General features: G+C 39.8%; 4 protein-coding genes across 4 annotated transcripts; 2 read left to right on the plus strand and 2 right to left on the minus strand.

Moving 5' to 3' along the window:
- Positions 1–1836: 1836 nt before the first annotated feature.
- Positions 1837–4016, minus strand: si:ch211-161h7.8 (thiosulfate:glutathione sulfurtransferase). Its single transcript, XM_058376871.1, has 4 exons — positions 3798–4016; positions 2871–2993; positions 2189–2351; positions 1837–2101 (listed from the first exon to the last, which is right to left on the minus strand). Exons 1-4 carry the CDS (start codon positions 3928–3930, stop codon positions 2047–2049), a joined length of 474 nt encoding a protein of 157 aa, XP_058232854.1. The 5' UTR covers positions 3931–4016; the 3' UTR covers positions 1837–2046.
- Positions 4017–5657: 1641 nt separating this feature from the next.
- kpna1 (karyopherin alpha 1 (importin alpha 5)) lies at positions 5658–16062 on the plus strand. Its single transcript, XM_058376366.1, has 14 exons — positions 5658–5797; positions 8468–8601; positions 8848–8961; positions 9632–9731; positions 10062–10156; positions 10852–10983; positions 11902–11990; positions 12204–12303; positions 12477–12640; positions 12821–12899; positions 13011–13136; positions 13236–13363; positions 13940–14118; positions 14233–16062. Exons 2-14 carry the CDS (start codon positions 8476–8478, stop codon positions 14418–14420), a joined length of 1620 nt encoding a protein of 539 aa, XP_058232349.1. The 5' UTR covers positions 5658–5797; positions 8468–8475; the 3' UTR covers positions 14421–16062.
- A 1423-nt stretch (positions 16063–17485) lies between these two features.
- fam162a (family with sequence similarity 162 member A) lies at positions 17486–20533 on the minus strand. The gene is made up of 5 exons (XM_058376367.1): positions 20318–20533; positions 19790–19873; positions 19192–19303; positions 18059–18167; positions 17486–17833 (listed from the first exon to the last, which is right to left on the minus strand). Exons 1-5 carry the CDS (start codon positions 20367–20369, stop codon positions 17714–17716), a joined length of 477 nt encoding a protein of 158 aa, XP_058232350.1. The 5' UTR covers positions 20370–20533; the 3' UTR covers positions 17486–17713.
- Positions 20534–21357: 824 nt separating this feature from the next.
- On the plus strand, positions 21358–25101 carry mix23 (mitochondrial matrix import factor 23). Its single transcript, XM_058376369.1, has 5 exons — positions 21358–21461; positions 22457–22582; positions 22715–22861; positions 23564–23623; positions 24152–25101. Exons 1-5 carry the CDS (start codon positions 21411–21413, stop codon positions 24200–24202), a joined length of 435 nt encoding a protein of 144 aa, XP_058232352.1. The 5' UTR covers positions 21358–21410; the 3' UTR covers positions 24203–25101.

Here is a 25101-nt window from a genome sequence, read left to right on the forward strand (position 1 = left end):
TTTGTTAACCTTGAGCCAGGGATCAGCCTGAACAATGTGCTGCCCTTGAGTTGTGTATCAGTCTGACAGTAAGAATGACCACATCTATCCTGTCAGTTTAATTAGTTCCTCAGCACCTGTGGCCATGACGCTGGGTCTATAGTTCTAGCCATAAAAATGCTACCATGTACTACAGAAAGCTAAAATATTGCTCTGCTGCCTCCTTCTGGCTGCTGTTACACACAGCTTGATTGCCAATATGGTTCCTGTTTGACGTTTAGTCTTGTTTGACCTCAGTGAGAAAGTGTAAACTATGTACCATGTGAAATTTATGGAGAAAATAAAATTTTAATCTGAAATCTCTCAGTGGAATTCTTTTCTTCGTATATACCATCTGAGGAAGTTGGGGTCAGAGCACAGGGGCAGCTATGATATAGCACTCCTAGAGCAAGGAGGGCTAAGGGCCTTGCTCAATTGCCCAACAGTGGCAGCTTGGCAGTGCTTAAATCCCAACCTTCCAATCAACAACCCAGACCCTTAACCAATTGAGCCACCACTGCCCCTAAACCACCATTGCCCCTAGGACTATATGCACTATATCTAAAATACATTATATTGCCAAAAGTTTTGGGACACCCCTCCAAATCATTGAATTCAGGTGTTGTTTTTCAGGGCTTGGACTTGGCCCCTTAGTTCCAGTGAAAAGGACTCTTAATGCTTCAACATACTAAGACATTTTAGACAACATCATGCTCCCAACTTTGTGGGAACAGTTTGGGGATGAGTCCTTCCTGTTCGAACATGACTGCGCACCAGTGCACAAAGCATGGTTCATAAAGTCATGGACTTTACACTGGAACTAAGGAGCCAAGCCCAATCCCTAAAAAACAACACCTGAATTTACTGATTTGGAGGGGTGTCACAAAACTTTTGGCAATATAGTGTATCTCAAGGTCTCATCTATGGCATGATAAGAATGATGTGGGGCAAAATGTTACACACACTTAAAAACAGACAGACAGCTGCATTCATGAATCCATGATTAAAGTCTGTAATGGGTTCATCCTGTGTTTTTTCTGAATACCAAACACAGCAAACATAAAAAAGTAAGGTTGTGTCATTTCTACTTTTTTGAACAATATCGGTATAGTCTGTCAACTTATGTTTTGTCAATGGAAGGGGAGGAATTTTTGAGGAAAATGGATGATAGGTGATAGAATTTAATCCATATACGCTTTCTCACTCACTGATAATGACATGTTATCCAAAATATTCCAGATCAAATTGAGATTAAACTGAAGGGGCGTATCCCTCTGTGGAATCACATGACACGACTGTCACTGATACGCTGCATTAATCTACATTCTGGTTGAGAAAGAAATCAACCCCAGCCTCACTTCATTCTTCTTCTTATCACTTTGTGTGATATATATTCTATATCTCAGCATACTCTGTCCTGGGCTGACTCTGGCCCTTGGCTGACTGTGTGACACCATTTGTTTATAACTGCATCTTATTACCGTGATATCCTTTGTTTTGTCCTAGAAAATCTTTCTGTTCTGTTTTGAGAACATGTGCCGAACACAGGCACTCAGTGACAGTTCCGTATTCTGTATCTTAGATAAGCCTTTTCGTTGTAAACTGCCAGTGAACACGTCAACCACCACGTCTGTTTCTGCTTATGTCTTTTGTTTACCTATAGATAATGATGAAGATTACACCTTTCTTCTTCTCCGAGTGAACAAAAAAATTCTAACACTGTGCTTGGTTCCACAAAAATCCCAAATAATTTCATTCACAGCAAATAATCTGACATGTATGCCAACCTTATATTTATTTATTTTACTTTAAATTCAGTATGCATTTAAAGGCTTTTCATGACATTTTAATAATCACAAGCTCTGGTTAGATTAAGTCTTAATTCTGTAAGGAGTGAACAGAATGGATGGTAAATAGATGACTGCAAAGAAAAGCAGATTACCTAAAGACGTTTAGTTTTTTCAAAAACAAACAAAAAGTCAGAGTGACATGGCAAAGTTTTCTCAACGTGCTTTACACACCAATTAGCTACTTCTTCTCTTTCTCAGCCCATTCACTATATCCTCCCGCATAGTGACGTGCCCTGAAAGACAGAAGCAGAGCGTGTGTTATTTCAGCAAGCCAAACCGAGCAGGAAGCTCACAGTGCATACAAATACTTAGCTTCTTGCCTGCTGAACCCCAGACGCCAGGCAGTTTCAAGAGCTGTTAAACTTCTACGGCCTCGTTGGCAGTGAAAAACAATATTATCGTCCTCCTTTTTGGGCGCCTTCACCTTGAAACGCTTTTCAAATTGCTCTGGAGGAAGCTTCAGTGATTCCTCAAGCTGTCCCACTGTTTAAGGAAGGTAAATGACAGCATGATGGTAGACAAAAAAACAAAAAAACATTGCATGTAGTTTAGTTTACACAAATTGATTTATAGTTAAGTTCAGAGTTCATGGACTTGCTAAAGGGTGTAAACTTTTACTCACAAGCTCAGGACAAGAAATACTTGCCTTTATCACAAGGAATAAAACACAAAGTGATGAGCTGTCCATGCTGGGGTGACCAGTGTGAAGTGTTTTATTTCTCTTATACTACAGATATTTATTATACACCTGTAGCATATTGTTAAATGTTAAATATTTTTTTATTATTAAACTGATTATGTCTCAAGTCCACCATTAGGTGTTAACATAGAAAGAGTGATGTATTAGACCAACCTGTAATTTATATAACTAAATCATAACTATTGTAATAGCAGCTCTCGTAAAAATTAATCAATACCTTATACTTAATCAGATAAGATTGTGGTGTTTTAATGATTAATTATGGCAAACAACATCATAAACTAAAATGAGACGTTGCTCACATGGAAGATTGACAGAATCAGGAATGCGGCCTGCCTGGAACTCATCAGGCTTTCGGACATCAAATAACTGGACACTGTGACGGGCCAGCATGACCTTAAGCTGTTCATATGTCACGACTGAGTCTGAAATCATAAAGCAAACAATGAATTAGTAGTCATTTGGGCTCACCCCAGAATTAACAATCAGTGCCCCATGACCTATGGATTTGATCTTGATAATAGTTACACTTCCATCAGCACAAAAGCCCATCATAAAGGAAGAAGAAGAAGAAGAAGAAAGGCTACACAATTTGTAGTTGTAAAATGTGAGTTAATGTTTTGTTGAACTTTGTACATGATAAGACCCTAATTATAGGGTGTTTGGTGCCCTATGAACACTAACACAAGAGATAGAGACTTGTGAAATTAACAAATTAGTAGGATGAAAGTGTCAATAAAATATTGCAGCTATGAAATATGATATTTATAAGTATTTAATAGACCTGGATTTTATTTGTAATCATTTAAAATATATTCAAGAATTGGTCTTTGGAAATCTGTAATTGGTTTTTAAATAATAAAAAAAAAACTGTGAATGTTCTTAGAGTGTGATCTTCACAAATATTTAATAGGATTTTTAAGACAATGGTGTATTAAACAGAATGCTTTCAGAGGGATGCATGGCTATTAATCCCAAAAGTTTTTCCTAAAAATTCTTGTTACCATAAAATTCATAGTTAAAATGAAGGGACTGTATAAATGTGGGCAAAGATTAGGCAAAGAATCAAGAAAAACAAGTCCTGGCCAAGCAGTTTGTAATTGAGGGCAGTGGGAAATTTGAACAAAATGATTTATTTGTATAGAATAATGTCATTTTAACATTATATATTATGTGTATTATACAGCACACAACACCTATATGCATAGCAGGATTTTCACTGTCTTTACCTAGCTCAGATTTGTCCTTACTGGTGTGATGAACGCTTGATGTCCTCAGTCCAGCTCTGAGTCCCACATAGTGAACAGATCTGAATGCAGAAGCAGAGACAAAAACACGCCGTAAACACGGGTAGACCGTCATTGCTGCAAGAAATTCAAGCTCTCACTTGGACAGGGGTTTTGTAAATTGCAGCATGAAGACGGTCCGTTTAAATAACCAAAGCTGCTGTCCACAAAGCCCCGCCCACTTTCTGTTAATCCTGTTATATTATAGACTACTGCACTACATCTCTAGGACACCAGGGGGCGCGCGCGGGACAGGGATAATGCACAGAACGGGATGATTATGGAAGCATGTATTTCAGTGTAATGCATTTTAAAATATACCAAATTGTTGTCATACGCATTGGTTATTTTAAAAAAAAAAAACAGGCACTTAGAAGCCTTTTTGTGATTCAGCCTGATTTAGCCTATAAAGAAGAGCATTCATTCATTCAATCTTCAGTCAAGATTGCTAAGAATCCTGGAAATCCTAAATGGGATGTGATTCCATTGAGGGGGAACCAAGCATACATACATGCACAGACACCGATCAGGCATAACATTATGACCACTGACAGGTGAAGTGAATAAGACTGATCATCTCCTCATCATGGCACCTGTTAGTGGGTGGGATTTATTAGGCAGCAAATGAACATTTTGTCAAAGTTGATGTGTTAGAAGCAGGAAAAATGGGCAAGTGTAAGGATTTGAGCGAGTTTGACGAAGGGCCAAATTGTGATGGCTAGACGACTGGATCGGAGCATCTCCAAAACTGCAGCTCTTGTTGGGTGTTCCTGGTCTGCAGTGGTCAGTATCTATCAAAAGTATCCATTAAGTCTTGTTAGCATCCTTCAAGTTCATTAAAGTTCTGTAACTTAGAGGACTTGAAGGATCTGCTGCTAACATCTTGGTGCCAGATACCTCAGCACACCTTCACGGATCTAGTGGAGTCCATGCCTCAACAGGTCAGTGCTGGTTTTGCAGCAAAAGGTGGACCAACACAATATTTGGCAGGTGGTCATAATGGTATGCATGATCAGTGTATTCATTAACACACAGGAGTAATTTTACATTTAAAAAATTCACTTTCTTGCATGTAATTCGGGGATAGGAGGAACCTCAGTGAGATGCAAACAGACACATAGACAGCTCAAGATTAAAACAGGGACCCTGAATTAAGTGAGGGACAGATTAGCATTGCTGTCTCACAGCTCCAGGGTCCTGGTTTGATCCTGAACTTTGTTTACTCTCTGTGCAAAGTTTCAGTGCATGTTCTCTGGGAAATCAGTTTAAGTTGTTGTTTAAGACAAATTGCCCTAGGTAAGAATGAATGTGGTCCCCTGTGACTGACTAGTGCCACATCTAGGGTGTATTCCTGACTCACACCCAGTGTTCCTGTGACTGGTTCCAGATTCACAGGGACCCTGACCAAGTGCATACTGAAAGCAACTGAGTGTGAGATTGAAACTTGCTAATGCAGTTTGTGATTGATATTCAATGACTAACTAACCAATACCCTAGCCCTAACTCTGTATGACTGGCTGAGGCAATGTGTGGCTGCCTACTTGTCATTGGTTTTATGGCCTGCAGCTTTCCATGCTTTTGGCTTCTGGTGCTTTGAACCACAGCCCATTTAGACATATGTGATATGCAAATACTTGCAAAATAGGCATTTGATTAAATCCTTCATTCAAGCAAACTGAATATGCCAAGCATTGTATAGGCCTCTTACTAAATGTAGAGACATTAAGAGGTACTGTAGAATTTAGCATAAAACTTTTACATGCTAATAAATTTAAAGCCATGTTAAAATATTTAATCTAAATAAACAACAACAACCCTTGAATACGCATGCGCTGACTGAACGCCTGCCTTCGGAATAACGCATGCGCAGTTGCATAATACCGGTGGACACTTCAGATCAGTGGCCCGAACGACGAGGGGATAAATCGAGACCGTTTTAACAGGTCAGTGTTTTAAAGAATTGGCAAGATTTCACTGATTATTTATCTACATTGATTCAGTGTAAAATAGTGCTCAGAAAGCCACTTAAAATCATTCCAAAGACAAGAAAAACAAGCCATCCGGCGAAGTAGATGTAGCTCGCGACGGCAAGTGAGGCGGTTATTTTTTTTCCCTACACATTTTCGAGCAGTCCCGCCTCCCGCTTTACGATTGGTTAGTACTGTCCCGTTTCCTGGGATACGATTAGTCTATAAATTGGTACGTACAAAATGTCTTGCAGATTAGCCAATCCTAGCAGAGTAGGCGGGGTTTGACGGAATGCAGATAGGAACAATATTCTCGAAAAAGCCGTTAGGACGACATTGCGGCTAGCTTGCTATCTGTTAGTGGTGTTTTTATTGACATATATTGTGTAATTCAAGGGGAAATTAAAATATTAGCGTTAATGATCGTCAAAAACATAAAGCAGTGTCGAGATCCCATACTAGTTCGGTACTGTATGTTTAAGTGTACAGCTGGTTCTCTTGCTGAAGTGTACGAGCTAACTAACTGCCATTAAAAAAACAATCAATAATAATAAAGCTAAAAGAAAATGTTATTTGGCGATATTATGTCGATATTACTGGATAAAAGTGTATGTAGCTAGCTTTTTAGGCGATGTATATTTGTTCACTGTACATGTTGTACAGTTCGCTACTGCGCATGTCTGGGAAAAATAAATGCGCTCATTTCCATACTTGGAATATTATGAAATATTATGAAAATTCAGAACGATTTGGGAAATAAATAAATAACTAATTAATTATTTTCTGTTATCTAGGTTACGTCAGTTGTTTTGTACTGTACCTCCCTTGATATCTTAATTAATGCATCCTTCCTAGTGCATATCACATTTTATGTGATTTTTCCTATTTATAATGCACTCAATGACCTTTAAAAATGGTAACAAATCTGTCCAGACTGTTTCAGAAATCATTTGTTCGGTTATCTTTAGCTTCATCCTGGTTATTATGGTGCAGTGGGTTCGGAGCCTTTCCCAGGAACACTTGCAGGCAGGATTACATTTCCTGGATGGTGTTTTCCCGTCAGTCTTTTTTAGACACTCACTCAGATCTATTAGCATGTTTTTTTGGAAGTAAACCGATATGGATATCGGCGCACAAACACCACACAAGACAGTAACTCAGGATCATACTGGGAATCCTGGAGCAATGAGACAGAAATTAATTCTCACCTGGTTCAGATATCTTGGGGTGGGGGTGAAATATGTTGTTGATGTCGTATAATCCGCAGTACTTTGTTCTCAGTGTTTCAGAAAATCCTTCACCTTTAATCCAACTCTGCCGCACGTACGTTTCAGCGACGTTTCTGCACAGACAACCGCTTGTTTTCCTGCACAAACACCTCAGCCCAATGGTTACGACAGTCAGGTGTATAGAGCTGATAAAACATGAAAATGTGCAGAGCTGGCTTTGATGGACTTAAACAACAAGCCACTGAAGCGTTTCTTGTTTCCCTTATAAACATTTTTGTTTTTGTTCATTACATGGGGAATATAAATCCAGGTTCAATTCAAATGAAGAGCTAGTTAAGAAGTATTAAGAGCAGGGAAATAAACTATGGTGTTCTTTGAGTTTGGCAGTCTGCATAATTTCAAAGTCGGGCTTCGGGTTTTTCAAGAAAAAACTTTCAATCCTGCATATGTTCCAGCATTAAGACTAGGCATACACACACCTCGATTAGAAAGGTTTTCACATAAAAGCAGCTTGTTACTAAACTTATATATAATTAATATTTTGTACGTACTAAAAACAAAAAAAAGTTCTGTGTTTTGTGATATTTGTCATCTTTCCCACTCCAGCCCATGTTATTTTCCTATAAAAGCAGGTCCTTGAGTGTTTATTTCTCTTACACAAGCAATTTGTGCGATTATACCTTAATGCTTTGAAACCGTTTGTCACGTTTAGTGTTAAGGAACGTCTCTGAAACAAGTAAGTTCTTGTTATTATTGTGTTATTAAGCATCATTTCCTCAGCTTTTTTACTCTCTCTCTCTCTCTCTCTCTCTCTCTCTCTCATAACATTTATAAGCCAAAAAAAAAAACAACACAGCTTCTCATGTTGCCAAAAACTACAATGCACTAAATTCTCCATCCTGCTACAAAGAACAGACACTGGAGGCTCCTTCCAACTTGCAGTCTACGATAATATTTCATTGTTAAATAACGTCCCTTTTTCATTCAATTAAAAAAATTATTAGGGATCGATTAGGTGTCACGTCCTCCATGCAAGTCCCCGTGAATGAGCCGTTACTATAGAAACAATAGCGATATTAGAATGGGCCTTTTCTTTAATTACAGCTGCTAGAGAAAATAACATCAAGTCAGACTTATAAAGCAGAAGCACTGCATGGTCTTCAGTATAACAGCGAGTGAGTTAAATGTACTTCTTCTTAATTGAAGGCAGCATGAGCCGTTATTAGTCCAAGAAACTGTCTGCCGGTGGCGACACAGCAATTTCCTCAGCCAAGCCATTAAATATTACCTTTTAAAAATTTCAGCACTTCCATTGAGATTATATCATCAGAATTTTGCAGCGCAATAGGATTTAACCTGAATGAATGAAGGGCAAGCATTCACGCTTAACACGCTGTAATTATTTTTTTCCCTAAAGGCTACACCATGAGTCAAGGAAAGGACAATGCACGACTCCGCAGCTATAAGAACAAATCGCTTAACACAGATGAGATGAGGAGGAGGAGGGAGGAGGAAGGCCTGCAGCTGCGCAAACAGAAGAAAGATGAACAGGTGAGATGAAGAAGAGCAGCTTCAGGGTTCATCAGCCGAAAGAAGTATAGAGTGGTTATCTTGGTGGCAGGAACAGCCAAAATTGCTCATAATTGCTCTGGGGGATTTCCTCAAATCTGGCTAGAGGTTTAAGGCTGTATGTAACACAGTGGCATGCCTAGTGGGTGAAAATGATAAAGCAGTAATGCAGAGGTGAAGCATGAACAGTATGGTTACCTGTAATTAAGCATCTGTGTGGCCTTCCAGCTGTTCAAACGGAGGAATGTGGCCACAGTGGAGGAAGACTGCACGCTGGAGGATGATGGGATGTCAGACAGCGGCTACCTGGAATCGCAGGCCAATAACATGGAGCAACTCACGGTAAGAGCTGAACACTGCACGAACAAATTTGTAACAATTTAATAACAACGTTTATTTATTTTTTAATAATGTTTATATGTTATAATTGAAGAAGAAACTTCTGGGTACATGCTTTTTGGATTCAGGACACACTTTCAGGCTTTTTTGTGGCTTAAGCTTCATATAATGTTGTGTTCAGTGTACAGTGAGTGCATTAGTCTAGTCAATCGGGACAAACAAAATATTAATGTCTAGGTTATCAGTCTGTGATTCATAGTTACCCGGAGGAAAAAGGAAGTTGAACAATCACTTCTGTAATTCGGCCCCGTTTAGGAAGTCTGTTGTGTTCTGTAAAAGTCATGATTTAAATATAATGCACTACACAGTGATGCTCTGTAACTATAACGCAAGCTGCTCCTCTCAAATCTCACCACCTGCTGCACTACACACATCAGCCATGAGGCGAACGGGTTGTCGCTTCAACACTAAACTAATGAAACCATAGGGAATATAATCAACAAAAATAAAACCTCAAGGTGCAAAGCTTATCCTGCTCACAACATGATTACTTGAAGCTGAAATGCTGGCCACATACAAAGTGCTGGATTACAAACTTCCTTAGATGCCACAACACAGGACTGGGCAGCATGTTAGAGCAGTTTATTCAGATGTTGTTTCTTGTTCGTTATAGGGTGGTGTTATATCTGAGGACATGACCCAGATGATCTTCTCCAGCTCTCCGGAACAGCAGCTTATGGGAACACAACGCTTCAGGAAGCTTTTATCTAAAGGTTACAACACACACATACAAACACACACATCTTACTATTCTTCTAAGGACCTTTCACTGACATAATTATCAATGCAGCAAAGTGAATGCTATGCCTACATCTAATTACAGCTCTAACCTTAATTATCAATAGTTAATTTTATTTGTTCATTTGTTTATTAATAAACTGCATTTTTTTTGTGGAGGTCAGCAATGTCTAACATCCCTATCCTTGTGGGGAAGATTTGCCCCGCCTCCCCAAGACATAAGCATATGCCCACACACACACTCACAGTCACGTGTATAAAGTGTGTGTAGTTGCTCATGTGAGTAGTGTCTGTCTCTTCATTAGAGCCCAACCCTCCTATTGATGAAGTCATTGCCACACCTGGTGTAGTGGAGCGCTTTGTGGAGTTCCTGAAAAGGAAGGAGAACTGCACACTACAGGTGAAGTCCACACACATACACACACACACACACAAATGTCACTGAGCATTCATTGACATTACCCAGGCGAGTTGACGATGTTGCCTCCAGTTAGTCTCTTTCCATTATCGAATGGCAGCCCTAATATTTTTCATGGAATCCCAGCAGTATGAGAGATGTGTCTCTCAGATGTTCCCGATAACTCTTGTTCCACTTTAACAGGGTTTCAAGCAAAAGGTTATGCATTCTGAGCTAGCTCATTATCTCTTCTAAATAAACAAGTGGTCTAAATAATATAAACACAACAGGTAGCCTAGTAGATTTTAAAATGCATGAGTAGAGCCTGGGGAAATCAGTCCACCTATGCCATGTGATCGATCTGAAGAATTCATTGTCCTCCAAATTCCAATTTGTTCCTTGTCATTGCTACTAGACTGAATATTCCCGTATGGCTTGCTAATGTAACTTTAGGGTCAGGCTGACAATAAACACACATAAACATACCCCCTCATTCCTCGGATGCTGAACAGCCAGGATCCCAATTTGAACTCTCAGACCCTCAGCAGCTTTGAGACAGTTACTTACTCCAGAAGGAATGCTCTTGTGATAAGCTCATACTGGAGGAATGTGTATGCGTATGTGTGCGATCTGCTTTGTCTGAGAGGTTCAGCAGTAAAAGGTCATGCCATTGCAGTAATGGTGTTGTATCTCCACAGTTTGAAGCAGCATGGGTCTTGACAAACATCGCCTCTGGCACATCTCACCAGACGCGCGTGGTCATCCAGGCTGGTGCTGTGCCCATCTTCATAGAGATGCTCAGCTCTGATTTTGAAGATGTCCAGGAGCAGGTACAGTTAACCATACCTCAGGTCATCTGTTTATTTTCAAAATGCAATATAGCTGTATCTTCATCACTTGTTAGGAATTGAAATGGAAGTACAGCCCAAAATGGCAGTGTGTGTGTGTACACAGATGGAAACCGACAGAACATGATCAAACTCTAAATTGTTTGACTCAGGCATGTTAGTTTCTGCCAAGTGTCTAGAAATAGATCCACTTATTTTCCTGTTCTATTGGTAAATGAAAAGCTAGTCGCATTCCTAGTAACAGGTTTGCTGTGTTAAAGGATGGTTATCTGGTTAACCATCAGGTAACCATAGCAACCACAGAACCTGTTCCTCCTTAGTTTCAGACTCTCTAAGGGTGTGTTTCTGACTGGCTTCATTAATATGTATGTAAATTAATCACTTTATCCTGGTCCGGGTCATGGTGGATTCACTGGGCAGGGTCACACTGGGCATGCACACACTTATTCTCACATGAAGTGATTAGCGTACCACCTACCAGCATGTTTTGGGGAGGTGGGAGGAAACCACAAGGAAGCCCACATGAATTTGGGGAGAACATGTGAAACTCCTCAGAATCAGGATCATGACCTTGGAACTGTGAGAAGGCAACATGCTGCATGTTTATGGACAGGTGTATTTTATAAAGAGACATGGGGGAAGCCTGTTGTTTACAAGCACTTCAATTTAAATGAATGGGACTGTGTATGTATGTGTCTGTGTGTCAATCTTTTCAGCCTGTCTCTCTCTCTGCCTGTGTTTCTCTTTCTGTACATGTCTCTCTGTCTCTAGCTCTCTCTGTCTCGCTGTTTTACTCTTTCTGTCACTCTCACAAAGTCATTCACTTTGATTCTTGCTCTGTCTGCCTGTCTTGGTGTCTGTCCGTCTCTCATTTCCTCATGGTCTTTTGTTTCTGTGCAGGCGGTGTGGGCGTTAGGGAACATTGCAGGAGACAGCACAGAGTGCAGAGACTATGTGTTGGATTGCAACATCCTTCCCTCACTTATACAGTAGGTTTCTTTGCCAAGTGTCCCGAATTTACCTCTTTGTCCTGGGTTAAGATCAGTTGTATCTTTATTTTATATGCTGCTGCACCTAACTTTACAATCCCCTGCAGTGCTCGCCATTTTATTAACAGAATATGTTTTCTTTATAGCTAGTGCATAATTATATAAATCTGTCACACTGTTGTTTGCATGAATTGAACTGTGTCCTGTTTACAGGCTCTTGACCAAACAGAATCGCTTGACCATGATGAGAAATGCAGTGTGGGCTCTGTCTAATCTGTGCAGAGGCAAGAACCCACCTCCAGATTTCACTAAGGTAAGACCCACTGCTGACGGGTTAACACACCTGGATTGTGGATTGACATTGGGCATGTACTACTGGCTTTTGGATTTATACTCTATCTTAAGTAACACTAGGTGTGTAATCTTTGATATATTGACTTAAGTGGTAGAGTGATTGTAAAAGGTGTGTTTGCTGTGTGCGTGTAGGTGTCACCATGCCTCAGCGTGCTCTCCTGGCTGCTCTTTGTGAATGACACAGACATTCTGGCTGATGCATGCTGGGCGCTCTCCTACCTGTCTGATGGGCCCAATGAAAAGATCCAAGCCGTTATAGACTCGGGTGTCTGCCGCAGACTGGTGGAACTGCTACTGTAAGATATTACACACACTTTCACAACTTTGTTGTGTGTTTGATTCAATATTGCAGACTAAAAAGCTAAATTCAGATTAGCAGATGTTCTTCATTTGTTGAGGGACGTCTCCTCAACATACATATCCTCTATATACTAGCCGTGATAACAGTGATTTTATTTATTTATTTATTTTGGTAGACATTCGGACTATAAGGTTGTCTCTCCTGCGCTTCGGGCCGTAGGGAACATCGTCACAGGAGATGACGTCCAGACACAGGTAATAAAAACAAAATTACTCTTGTCTGGTTTATGAGTTTCACCTTTAGGAGTGTGTTTAGCTTGCCAATTATTCTTATTTGTTTTTAACGGTTGTGTTTTACCTGAACAGGTGATCCTGAACTGCTCTGCCCTTCAGAGTCTCCTTCATCTGCTATGTAGCCCTAAGGAGTCCATTAAGAAAGAAGCCTGTTGGACAATCTCTAATATTACTGCCGGTAACCGGGCACAGATACAGGTGTGTCTCTCTCAGGTGCAGTATAGACTACGGTTGTGATATGTATGTATCAGGTGTGTGCTTGATTTAAAGAGTTTTTCTTTCTCCCTCACTCTCTAGATGGTGATAGATGCAGGTTTGCTTCCTCCTCTTATCACGATCCTTCAGGTGGCTGAGTTCAGGACGAGGAAGGAGGCGGCGTGGGCCATCACCAATGCCACGTCCGGTGGCTCTGCTGAGCAGATCAGGTCCGCTATTGCATAAAATGAAACCATGCAAACGTAAATGCTACCGATTGTTTTATTTCATTGTCTCACTTCAGGGTGCGATACGACAATTCTTCATAAAAATGAGATCCGAAAGAATGAGATTATCAGCGTAATATTAAAAAGTCATTAGTGTGGTTTCTAGCGCCCACTGCTGTCACTTGGGGGCGTGTTCTGTCTGGTTTATATCATATTTATTTACTGTGGCAGATCTAAACCGCATAGAATTTAATTGTCATTTTGTTGCTTGCTGCTGTCTCTATTGTATAATCGTGGTTTGTACATAGAAAATATAAGATCTGTCACTTTGTTGCTGTCTAGTGGGAAGCTAGGGCTAGGAATCAGCAAAATGATTTTTATTTTAGATCAAAACTTGGATGTGATTTTAAAAAGTGTTACACTGCATCCCATATATAGGTAGATTCCAACAACATTTCAGCATGAGAAAAGCATACAACTGAAGTGAAGGAAATTATGCCCAAATAAGGATGTCTGAATCCATCAGGACAGAAGGAGAATGAATAGGATTTTCTTAAAACTTGTATTCATTTCAAACAGGCATCTGGTGGATCTGGGTTGCATCAAGCCTCTCTGTGACCTTTTGACCCTGATGGACTCCAAGATTGTGCAGGTGGCACTGAGTGGCCTGGAGAACATCCTCCGACTGGGAGAACTGGAGGCCAAGCGAGGAGGAGGAGGAATCAACCCGTACTGTGCTCTCATCGAGGAAGCATACGGTAAGTCAGCACATTCAGGCTTCAGGTTTTCTGCTTCCTAAAATCTTTAAATCTCACAAGAGATTTCTCTGGTGCGTTTTGAGGACTCATTTGCTTCCTGTCGCCTTTCCTCAGGCCTGGATAAGCTGGAGTTCCTGCAAGGCCACGAGAATCAGGAGATCTACCAGAAGGCATTCGACCTGATCGAGCGCTACTTCAGCCCCGATGACGAGGATCCCACCCTGGCCCCTGCCGTCGACCTGCAGCAGCAGCAGTTCCTTTTCCAGCAGTGTGAGGCTCCCATGGAGGGCTTCCAGCTCTGAGCACCAGAAAAGCCCTAGCGGAGAGAGTTAATATTAATATCTATACTGATCATAAAGAGTGTGACGTTGCAAGAGCCTGTGTTGCTGGTCGACTTCCTTAACCTCACCCTTAACCTTGACCTTGACCTTTCCTGCTCCCTTCACACCTGCTGTCACTGGTTTTGAAGAACGGCTTCAGGAAAATAGAACCAGATTGATCCAAATAAATGACCACCTGAGCAGCTCTGGAACTCTTGAAAAGACTCCCATTTTGGCCACCTTGTATTAATTCCTACCACGGAACTCAAAAAAAAAAAAAAAAGATTCCCCGTCCAATATAAACAAGCATAAAGACGAAACGCTGTATCCAGCTAAGAGTCGATTAGAAGCTGGGTATCGACTGCTTGTACGTATGACCTTGTTGCAATACGGACGTCTTGAGACGGACGGCCTGTACGCGATTCTTTTTTCATTCGTTCAGAAACACTGGACTGACCGTGTGACTGTGGAAGTGAGCATTACAAAAACAAACAAAAAAACCCAACAACAACGGAGAGGCACAACTTGGCCAGTCTGCCCTGAAGGCTGAAAATACTTCAGCACTTTTCTCTACTCATTAGACCCAGACTGCCTACTAAAAGGCAACTCTTGCTGACGGACATAGACAGGAGTCCAGACTGTGTGCGACTGACTGTGTTCGAAATATCGAACTTATTTGCTTTCATTCTCATGCATTCCTACGACGACTGTGCAGGCTCCTTACAATTACTTGTTTGCACCTTCTGGGAGACGGAATCTCCCTGCGCACTGAGACAAAGACGAACTGTGTTCAATTTTTTTTTTCTTCCCCCTTCCTCGAGCCTGTGCTCCAGACTCTTCGGACTTAAAGAGGACAAGTCCATACGATTCTCATCCTTTATCATCAGCAGCACTTTATGTTTAGGACACAACTCCTTCGGTTCGAATGGAAACCATTTTTTTTTTCTTTCTTTCCGTGCAGTACTTGGCTCTCCGCTCCTCAGGAAATGAGACGAGGAAGGTGTGTGCTCGGTGCACAGCCCCAGATCGTAGGACATTCTTTACAGAACTATACACACTAAATACCGGAGTGAAATTTCATGGCCGATTAGCTTTGCCCTTCTGAAGCTTCCTCCACTACTCGGACTCTCGATGACATTTAGTGAGCTGAAATCTTAGCTTCCCAGTGTGTGACACACACACACACACACTTTAACATGACTGATATTGCTAATCTCAGACCCAAGTTCAGATGACCCCATATAATATCATTATTTACTAGAGTGACATGAGGAAAACAAAAACATTTCTTCACGTCTTATTTTGGGGGTGGAATCTGTTAGTACCGACTGTGCCATAATCCTTATGTGAAATTAAGATTTACAACCCAGCAGCAATTTAGACAAGGCGAAACCATGCAGAAATCAATCCAAAATTGAGCTTGAAGCATACTGGCGATTTTGTTTGCTAAAGAAAAAAAAAAAACGGCGCTGCAAGTTTGTTTACTAGGTTTGTTTTCTTTTTTTAAATGTCGGGTTTTTCTCCCAGCCAGAGATGACCAGCTCTCCATTTTCAATACTGCTGTCGTATTGAGATTGTGTAACTGTTCTGTTTAAGCCATTTGCATAAATGCTGTTTCATGAGATCCTGCGGCCGTGCTCTTTTCCATTTCTGCGCCTCTTGGTGAATAACATGGGGAAATGTTGTCACATGTAGACTTAATGATCAGATCGATCAGTGAATCAGAACGGAGGTGGTTTGTATCACGCACCTGAAGTGTGTAGAGAACTGGTAGGTAGTCCATTTAATGACCTGTTTAACAGAGCATTCTTACGACCTTGACCCATTGTGCATCGTCTACATGGAAAACGATTGGATGGTTGGCATCCAACTAATATTTTGAAGAAGATTGATGTTGGATGCTAATGTTTCTTTAATCTTTTTGTTCATTCCATTTCTGTTCAGCCATTTAAGTACATTTGAGGGAAAAAATACTGCTGAAAATTAAGTCGTTTAAGAATTAACGAGGTCCCGAAAAGCAGATAATGAAGATTAATAAAGCTAATAAAGTAAATGTGTTGCATGACACTGCATGAGCACCGGGTTGCCATCCACATCAGCAAAAATCACCCCCTTTGGGATCCCAGTTTGAGCTGCACTTAAACATTACTCTCATCAGCCTGCAACGTCCCCTTTCATCTGTCAGGGTTCGATTCAGGATAAGAAACCAAAATCAAATAAATGAACCTTATAAATATAAAGTTACCCATATTTTTCAGGTAGCTGATGTACTTGCCTGAGATCATTATTTACTAATCATTTGCTAAGTATCTGTTACAATTTCTTAAGTTTTACATTTTACACCTGCACCATTAAAAATGTATTTATTTATTTATTTATTTTATATGTTACTAACATCAGAGCTAAAGGTTGGCGATATGACAGAAATATCATATCATGATATAATGAAACACACGACCACAGTATAATATTACAATAAATTGTGCCAGAAATACAGTAGCATTGGTTTTTTTTTAAATAAATCCTGTTTGATTTTAATGTCTAGAAAAAATAAACAGCATTTTAAAAAATTATATATATATATATATAGAATTTTTTAAATCCCATTTATTTTGAAATAAAAATGAAATAGCATTAAATAATAATATATAGACATTATATATGTTTTTTTTATTAAATTAATAAATAAATTCTGCATAAAGTGAAAATACAAAATCTGTAAAAATTTTATCACTATGATCTCTATCTCTGAAAAGAATATTATGACATAATTGATCATGATATCAATATTATATGGTCATATTGCCCAGCCCTAACCAGAGCTCTGGATATCGGTCTGATCTGATACTTATTTTCTTTCAGAAGATGAAAAAGATGCTGTGGAAAGTGAGTTTGTGGGAAAGACAGGGTCTTAGGAACATGTTCTCATGGCAGTTTTAAAAATCTGCCACTAATCTAATTGACAAGGAAGTAGAAAGTAAATTTGCTCTAAGAATGACATTATCACCTAAAGAAAACCGAGTAAGAAAAAAAAAGTGACAATAACATGACGGATACTTCTCATTTAATCTCTCTTTTTTTACTCAAAGAACCCTGAATATAACAAAACAACATTAACAAAAATCAAGCAGACGATCAACAGTGCAGATATTTATTTAAGAGTGCAGGAATACTTGACTGTACTGCTATAGGATTATTTCAGGATAAGTTATGCTGTTTGAATGGTGAACATGAATGGTCACAGAGTTTTAGTGTTCCTGATCCCGGAAAACTCCTCACTGCGCCTTCTTCTCAGTCAGAGATGCTGCCATTTCTAGCTCCCTCTGCGCCTCTTCTCTTAACCGAGCCTTTTTCTCCATGTTCCTGCTGGTCAGGTTGTCATGGCGACTTACAGCCTGCAGGGACAGGAATCATTATTATTTTCTGGGTTATGGACTAATAGAAATGTGTGTTATGGATGGAACAGATTGAAAAAAAAAAGTTTAATTATGATATTCATGTTGATTACTATGATAATCTAAGGTAATATCCACTGATATGGAGGTTTAGCTAATGGTGTCGTTGGGGTCAGAGCTGTATAGTGCATTACTGAGACAGGTATATTGGTAAGAATGACACACCTGTTTTCCCATGATGACCATCAGGATGCAGCCTCCAATAGTCAGAGCTATCATGACATAGCAGGCCCTAACACGCACTTTGTTCCTGGCGGCATCGATCATCTCAAATCTGGAAATAAGTAACAGACTGTTTATAAACTGCATGTTAAAAATGCTTTTACATTTAGTAGTGTTGAAAATCTGAAAGATGATGCATACACTGCACAATACAGACACGTGCCCGCCTTTAGCAATGACTGCAGCTCTTTGCCAGTGAGAGGAAAATGATTACTAGGAGCTTAATGATGGAATATTCCTACATTTATACACTTCCTGAACAGCATTTAACTAGCCAACATTTAGTCTCTGTTTCTTGTAGCATGAATTCAGGAGTGTGAAGCCACGACTTCACTGTGACTGACAGGTACAGCAGCCATGCCCCCTTCACTGTGACTGACAGGAACAGAGGCCACACCTCCTTCACTGTGACTGTAAGGTACTGAGGCCACACTTCCTTCACTGTGACTGAAAGGTACAGAGGCCACACCTCCTTCACTGTGACATGACAGGAACAGAGGCCACACCTCCTTTACTGTGACGTGACAGGCACAGAGGCCACACCTCCTTCACTGTGACGTGACATGACAGGTACAGAGGCCACACCTCCTTTACTGTGACATGACAGGTACAGAGGCCACACCTCCTTTACTGTGACTGACAGGTACAGAGGCCACACCTCCTTCACTGTGACATGACAAGCACAGAGGCCACACCTCCTTCACTGTGACGTGACATGACAGGTACAGAGGCCACAACTCCTTCACTGTGACATGACGGGTACAGAGGCCATGCCTCCATCCTTGTACGTTACAACATTTTAACTTAAAAGCAAACAATTTCTATTCCAAAGCAAAGACTATATTTAGGAACGAAGGACTTTTGTATCACTTTAATGTATAATAAAGTCTCTGTAACCCATCAAATGAACAGGTCCAGCTCTCTATATGAGCCACGTCTGTTCTTTGATCTCTTCCCAGATATCTCAAATTACACCAATTAACTTTATGCACTGGGAAGTCATTTTGTTTCAGAATAAATGCCACATGATATTGCCACTGTTTAATCTGGTTATGTAACAGGAAATGGCCACTTACGACACTTGCTCTGGGATCTGCTCCTTGGTTTTGAAGCGTCCAGACCACACCAGTATCTTTTTGTCCATCTCGGTTGGTCGGTAGCCGGGCATTTTAAACCCTGCTCTTTGTGCTGCAGAAAACAGCGAGAGAAATACTCTTTAGTAATACCCTTTGAATTATTAGTTTTCGTTAAATCTAGTGACAAAATTGGTGATCAACCTGTTAAAAAAAAAAAAAGTGTGCAACATGACATCAGGTGTTTTTTTTTTATGACCCAGCCATCTAGCCATCACAATTTAGCCCTAGGCTGTGTCAATTTAGCTGTGACTGTTGCCTAATATATCCCACCCCTTTGACAGCTGCCATTGTAATGAGATAATCAGTATTACTCATGTCACCTATCAGTGGTTATCATGTTCAGTCAGAGTGGTGTATATACCTTGTAAATTGCCTCAGCTGTGTCTACAGGTATCCATAGGTTATGTTAAATCTAAATCAATCAACAATACATCCCCTGAGGTCCTCTGCTCAAGGACCTCATGAGCAGAGCTGAGCTTCAGAGAATTCAATAGATAAATAGACTTTAATCAACATAGAAATATAATAATGTTTTAACCTTGTGTTGGCGCAGGTGCCTCATGTGGTTTACTACACAAACTCCTCCAGCTTGCTGACTTTGGTGCAGATCTCTGCAATTGGCCTAAGGTAAACAGAATGAGAAGGAGATCAACAGCAAAGAAACATGCTATGTCATGCCATGTCATGGCACCTATGTCAGAAAAAAATGTGCGACTACTAGGGCACATGGTGTCCTCTTTAGAAGTAGTGACGTCACTAAACGATGGGGAATCTGGATTGTTTGAAACACTGCATCCATCAAAAGAATGAGAGATATTAAAGTAGGACAAAGATGTATCTCATCAATACATGCACATCAGTCAAAGGACAAAGAAGATGTAGAAGGAGAAGATCCCATCTCATAACTAGGAACCTTGTAATTTATATACAGTTCTAAGTTCTGGAAGGAAGAATATATGAAACTCTCTCTCTCTAATATATATATATATATATATATATATATATATATATAGAAGCAGATGTTGTCTAAAGGAAGCAGATAACCAGACAATACTGTGTTACTCACCTACAAAAGTACCAAAAGCGGCACGAGATCTGCTGATTGCGTTGAAGATCATGACTTTAAGTTAAATATCTCTGAACATCGACTAAAAGGAAAAGATACAGTGTCGTAAATCTTCGAAAAGACTAGACAGAAAAGCTAACTTTGCACTCCCGTCACTCAAATCAAGTCTAGCTCATTTGTTGTGTTGGTTAAGTGCGCAGCTCGGCTAGCCTGTGTGTGCTACATTCACTGGTCCAGTGAGTCTGCGTTATACACTGTTTTCCAATTACACAAGCAACATTGTGTACATTTCCTTCGTTACGTTTTTTTTTCTACTAAGAGTTTCAGTCTAATGTGGTCATCCTATGTACACAAAAGTGCATAAAACAAGCATACTTATCATGCATTTTGTATTTTCTTTGCGTGTTCATGGCACAAAATACAATCTTTGCTATTTCATATAGTCCTTTTTCAGTTCATTGTAACGTTCATAACAAACGTAATTTAATACTGTATGTATCAACCTAAGGTTTAGCATTCGGTTTTTGTTTTCCGCCAGACATTTAGTCAACACACTTCGTTAACATTTTACTCTTATCTAACAGATGGGTGTGCTAAACACTTTGTAACGTTTAGTTGCAGTGAAGGTACATCTGCTTAAACGAGCACTTGTGGAGACTGTTAGTAGTCAGTCAAGACCGCCTGTTTAGGACGTTCAAGTACAAAAAGGACAATAGAAAGGTGTTACTAAATGTAAAAATTAATATTTTTTAACGACAATCATGTATACATCTGAAATATTAATTATAATTTGTTTTTACAGTATGTATATATATATATATATATATATATATATATATATATATATATATATATATATATATATGAATCTCTATTATTATGCTTTCTTAAAGTGATTTTCTTCTATTTCTTTAAATATATATTGCCCACTTGTTAGAGAAACGTATACAGTTTGATTTCCAAGTAAATATATTAACACGAAACGTTTATCAGGTTAACCAACCAAACTAGTGCAATATTCTTTCATCAATATAATGCAGGCACTGGTTGGACAACTATCACCCTCACAGGTTTTGAGGGCCCTTCAGTCATCATGGCGGCGCCCGGTGGTACTCTGAATTGTGAGGACTTTTTAATGTTTCAGGTAAAAGCTTTTCCTTTGCCTTTTTTTCTTTTTTTTAAACTACAGATATATTCTGTTGAATAGGAAGCCCATCCTTGTCAGCTTGTTGTTGTTAAACTGACGTGAAATTTATTAAAGTGCAGCCTCCGAACACAGACAGGGTTCATCCAGTTACAGGGTTGATGAAGGCTGAGTTCTACACGTCCTCCTGCTGGAAATGTAGTGCACTAAGTAGGGTGTAGAATACGTTATTTCATGCCCTGTGTAGGGACGGTGTGTTCGTGCATTTGGGATGTGACCCATGTGTACGGATACACATGAGACATGAGGGGAAAATGCATTTAGTCTTTCATTCGAATCTCTTTCTCAGTTAGTTATACCGATGACAACCTTTTTTGTTGTTGTTTTAATGAAGGTTTGGTCACGTTAACTTGAATTCACTCTTTATTCTCGAGATAATCCGAGATAAAGAGGAGATTCTAGCCAATATACAGTATGTAGGTTGACATTGCATTATTTCCACCTCAGTGAACAGCTTATATATCTTATATATTTTTCATTAACTAAAGCAGTGTAAGGGGCAATTTAACACAGGGTATATTTTCTATACTCGCTTTATTCCTAATTAGGGTTATGGGGATCTGCTGGAGCCTATCCCAGCACACACTGGGCAAAAGGCAGGGGTACACCCTGGACGCCAGTCCATCGCAGGGCCACACATATAGACAGACAACCACACACTCACTCCAATTTAGAATTACCAATCAACCTAATATACATGTTTTTTGGACTGTGGGAGGAAACTGGTGTAAACCCATGCAGGCACGGGGAGAACATGCAAACTCCACACAGAAAGGCCCCTGCTTGTTTGAACCCGGGATTCGAACCCAGGACCGTCTTGCTGTGAGGCAACAGTGCTAACCACTAATAATTATCATGTCTTGTCAATAATTTTGTAATCTATTTGCAGTCAAATGTGGTCTACTCATGATGTTCATGATGTTTCCCTCTTTTAGGAGGTCTTAAAAGCAATGCGTACCTTCGATGACAGGATTGTCCACGCTCTCAACACCACCGTGCCCACGGTGTCCTTCTCAGGCAAAGTGGACGCCACGCAGACATGCAAAGAGCTCTACGAGTCTGTATGTTTGCTGTTCAGTGCACAATATGATCAGTACACATCGTTCAAGACTTAATCAGATCGTGTGTTTGCTTGCATGAGTAGACACCTGATAATGTGTGTGGGTTTTGAATGTCCTGAATGTCTCTTCCAGCTGATGGAGTCCCATTTGAGTAGAGATAAAGCAATTAAGACGTGTATCAGAGAAACTACAGAAGTTGTCGGGAGGTTACGTGAAGCGAGGGCGAAGGACAGCGACAACCTATCAATCATCAAACAACTCAGGAAAGAACAGAACAAGGTAGTGGGCTCACCTCTTAACCTCTTGAGGTTGTTTACATAGCTACCAAACATGCATTCATGTTTACTGAGGTTGTTTACATAAGATTATGTAGGTTGTGTGTATGTGTGTATTATATATAAATACCAGTGTTTTGCATATGTGTAAGTTATAAGTACACAAATATACCAAGTGCGGGTGTGTACATATCTAATGAGGTTGTGTAGTTCTCTGCTGGTGTGTACATATCTAAAAAGATGGGTTATGTCTCTCCTGACTCTACTTGTGGACTAATTTACTAATGATTGTGTATTTATTTACTGAGGTGCACTGTGTGCATATCTGTCTACTTGCCGCTAGGGGGAGACAAACTTCAACAGACTAGTTCCAGCACATTTCACAAGAAATGTTCATGAGCATTGCAGTTAACGTTTCAGTTCCTTTTTTGTACAAGTATTGGAAAATGGTTTTAAGAATTGTTTCTTAAGTTTGAATACCCAGATTTAAATAGCTGCTTTTTGAATATTTATTGGTTTCACACACAGAAAATGCAGCGAAGTGTTCACTTTTAGTTCTGAGTTTATTTTAGTTGGTTAGTTCATTCTGTCTATTTTTAAGTCTTTTTTTTAAACTGTAAGTGTTGGACATTGAATTGAAAATTGGTTTTGTTTCACACTGCATAAGGAGTACCCTTTTCTTTTGTGTTTGTGTTTTTGCTCGTAGTTAAAACTCATGCAGTCTGAGCTGAATGTTGAAGAAGTCATCAATGATCGCAGTTTGAAGGTCAGAACGTCCGAGTGCTCATTATCTGTGTGTGTGTGTGTGTGAGAGAGAGAGAGAGAGAGAGAGAGAGAGTTTTTTGTCTTATGTTACTTTTCACCTGATTCAGACACGTCAGTGAACTACACTCGCTAGCCACACAGGTCTTAATAGACACTTTTGATAGATACTGACCACTAGATACTGAACACTCCACAAGAGCTGCAGTTTTGGAGATGCTCTGATCCAGTGCTCTAGCCATCACAATTTGGCCCTTCGTCAAAACTCACTCAAATCCTTACGCTTGTCCATTTTTCCTGCTTCTAACACATCAACTTTGAGGACAAAATGTTTACTTGCTGCCTAATATATCCCACCCACTAACAGGTCCCATGATGAGGAGATAATGAGTCTTATTCACGGCGCCTGTCACTGGTCATAATGTTATGCCTGATTGTTGTATTACTGTGAAGCACTGGCTTCATCTTACTTTTCTTCTCAATGCTCGACAGCTTTAGAAATGCTCTGACTTGTATTTCGATTCTCCGGCAGGTTTTCAACGAACGATGTCGAATCCACTACATCCCCCCTAAGATCGATTAAACCGCCGTGCCCTGTGTAGAGATGTACAGTAGACACTGAGATGGCTGTGAATCGCAACTGGAGTGAACTGGGATGCCGCCACCGCTGTGTCCAAACTCTATAAACCCCTCTCATTCTCACTGCTGTGTTTCTACAGTAATTTCATACAGCCTGTTGTACAAACAAATGGATTTTTATAAACATTTTTTTTTTCCCCCCAGTCACCAACATGTGTTTTAGTTCCAATCTCTTTTTATAGTTTACACTGCAACCTGAATTACAGGTGAAACCAGGTGTGTTTGGGTGTGTATTCTGGTGTGCATCCAAGGATATGAAATGGGGAAAAAAAAAACATTTTCAGTTCATTGACACCAGGTAACAGCTTAAGAAAAGAAGGTACTACAGTCCTGGTCATATTCTCTAGAGACCAACTTCCAGGATTAAAGCTTTAACCGTATCATAAGTAAGGAATAAAACACTTGAGGGCATGCTGCTCTAGGAAAGCAATCAGAGATTGGGTGTGGTGAGATGTGACACAACATAAAGTCACAACCCAGAAGTTGATCATTTTGCATATTATGACCGCACATTCCTGAAGGGATTTCTCCGTCTCATACCATAGTTATTTTCCCAATAAACATGTCATGCTTTTTTTAAAATCATTTTATAATTGCTTTTAATGAAGTTGAGCTTCTGCCAAAAAAAATACAGCAAAGTATAAACCTCCCTGCCCTGTCACTCTAGTGTTAAATAACCTTTACTGACTGGATATTTGTTGGAAATTCAGATGGACAGCCCACAGAAACCAATATATTTGCATAAGTTTCATCTCCCGGAGGAAGAAATGTGAATGAAGTATATATTTCTGCCAATTTTTTTTATAACAAGCTCTACATTTTTCAATACAAATTTAAACACCA

Source organism: Hemibagrus wyckioides, linkage group LG23 (assembly GCF_019097595.1).
Source record: "Hemibagrus wyckioides isolate EC202008001 linkage group LG23, SWU_Hwy_1.0, whole genome shotgun sequence".
Taxonomy (NCBI): Eukaryota; Metazoa; Chordata; class Actinopteri; order Siluriformes; family Bagridae; genus Hemibagrus; species Hemibagrus wyckioides.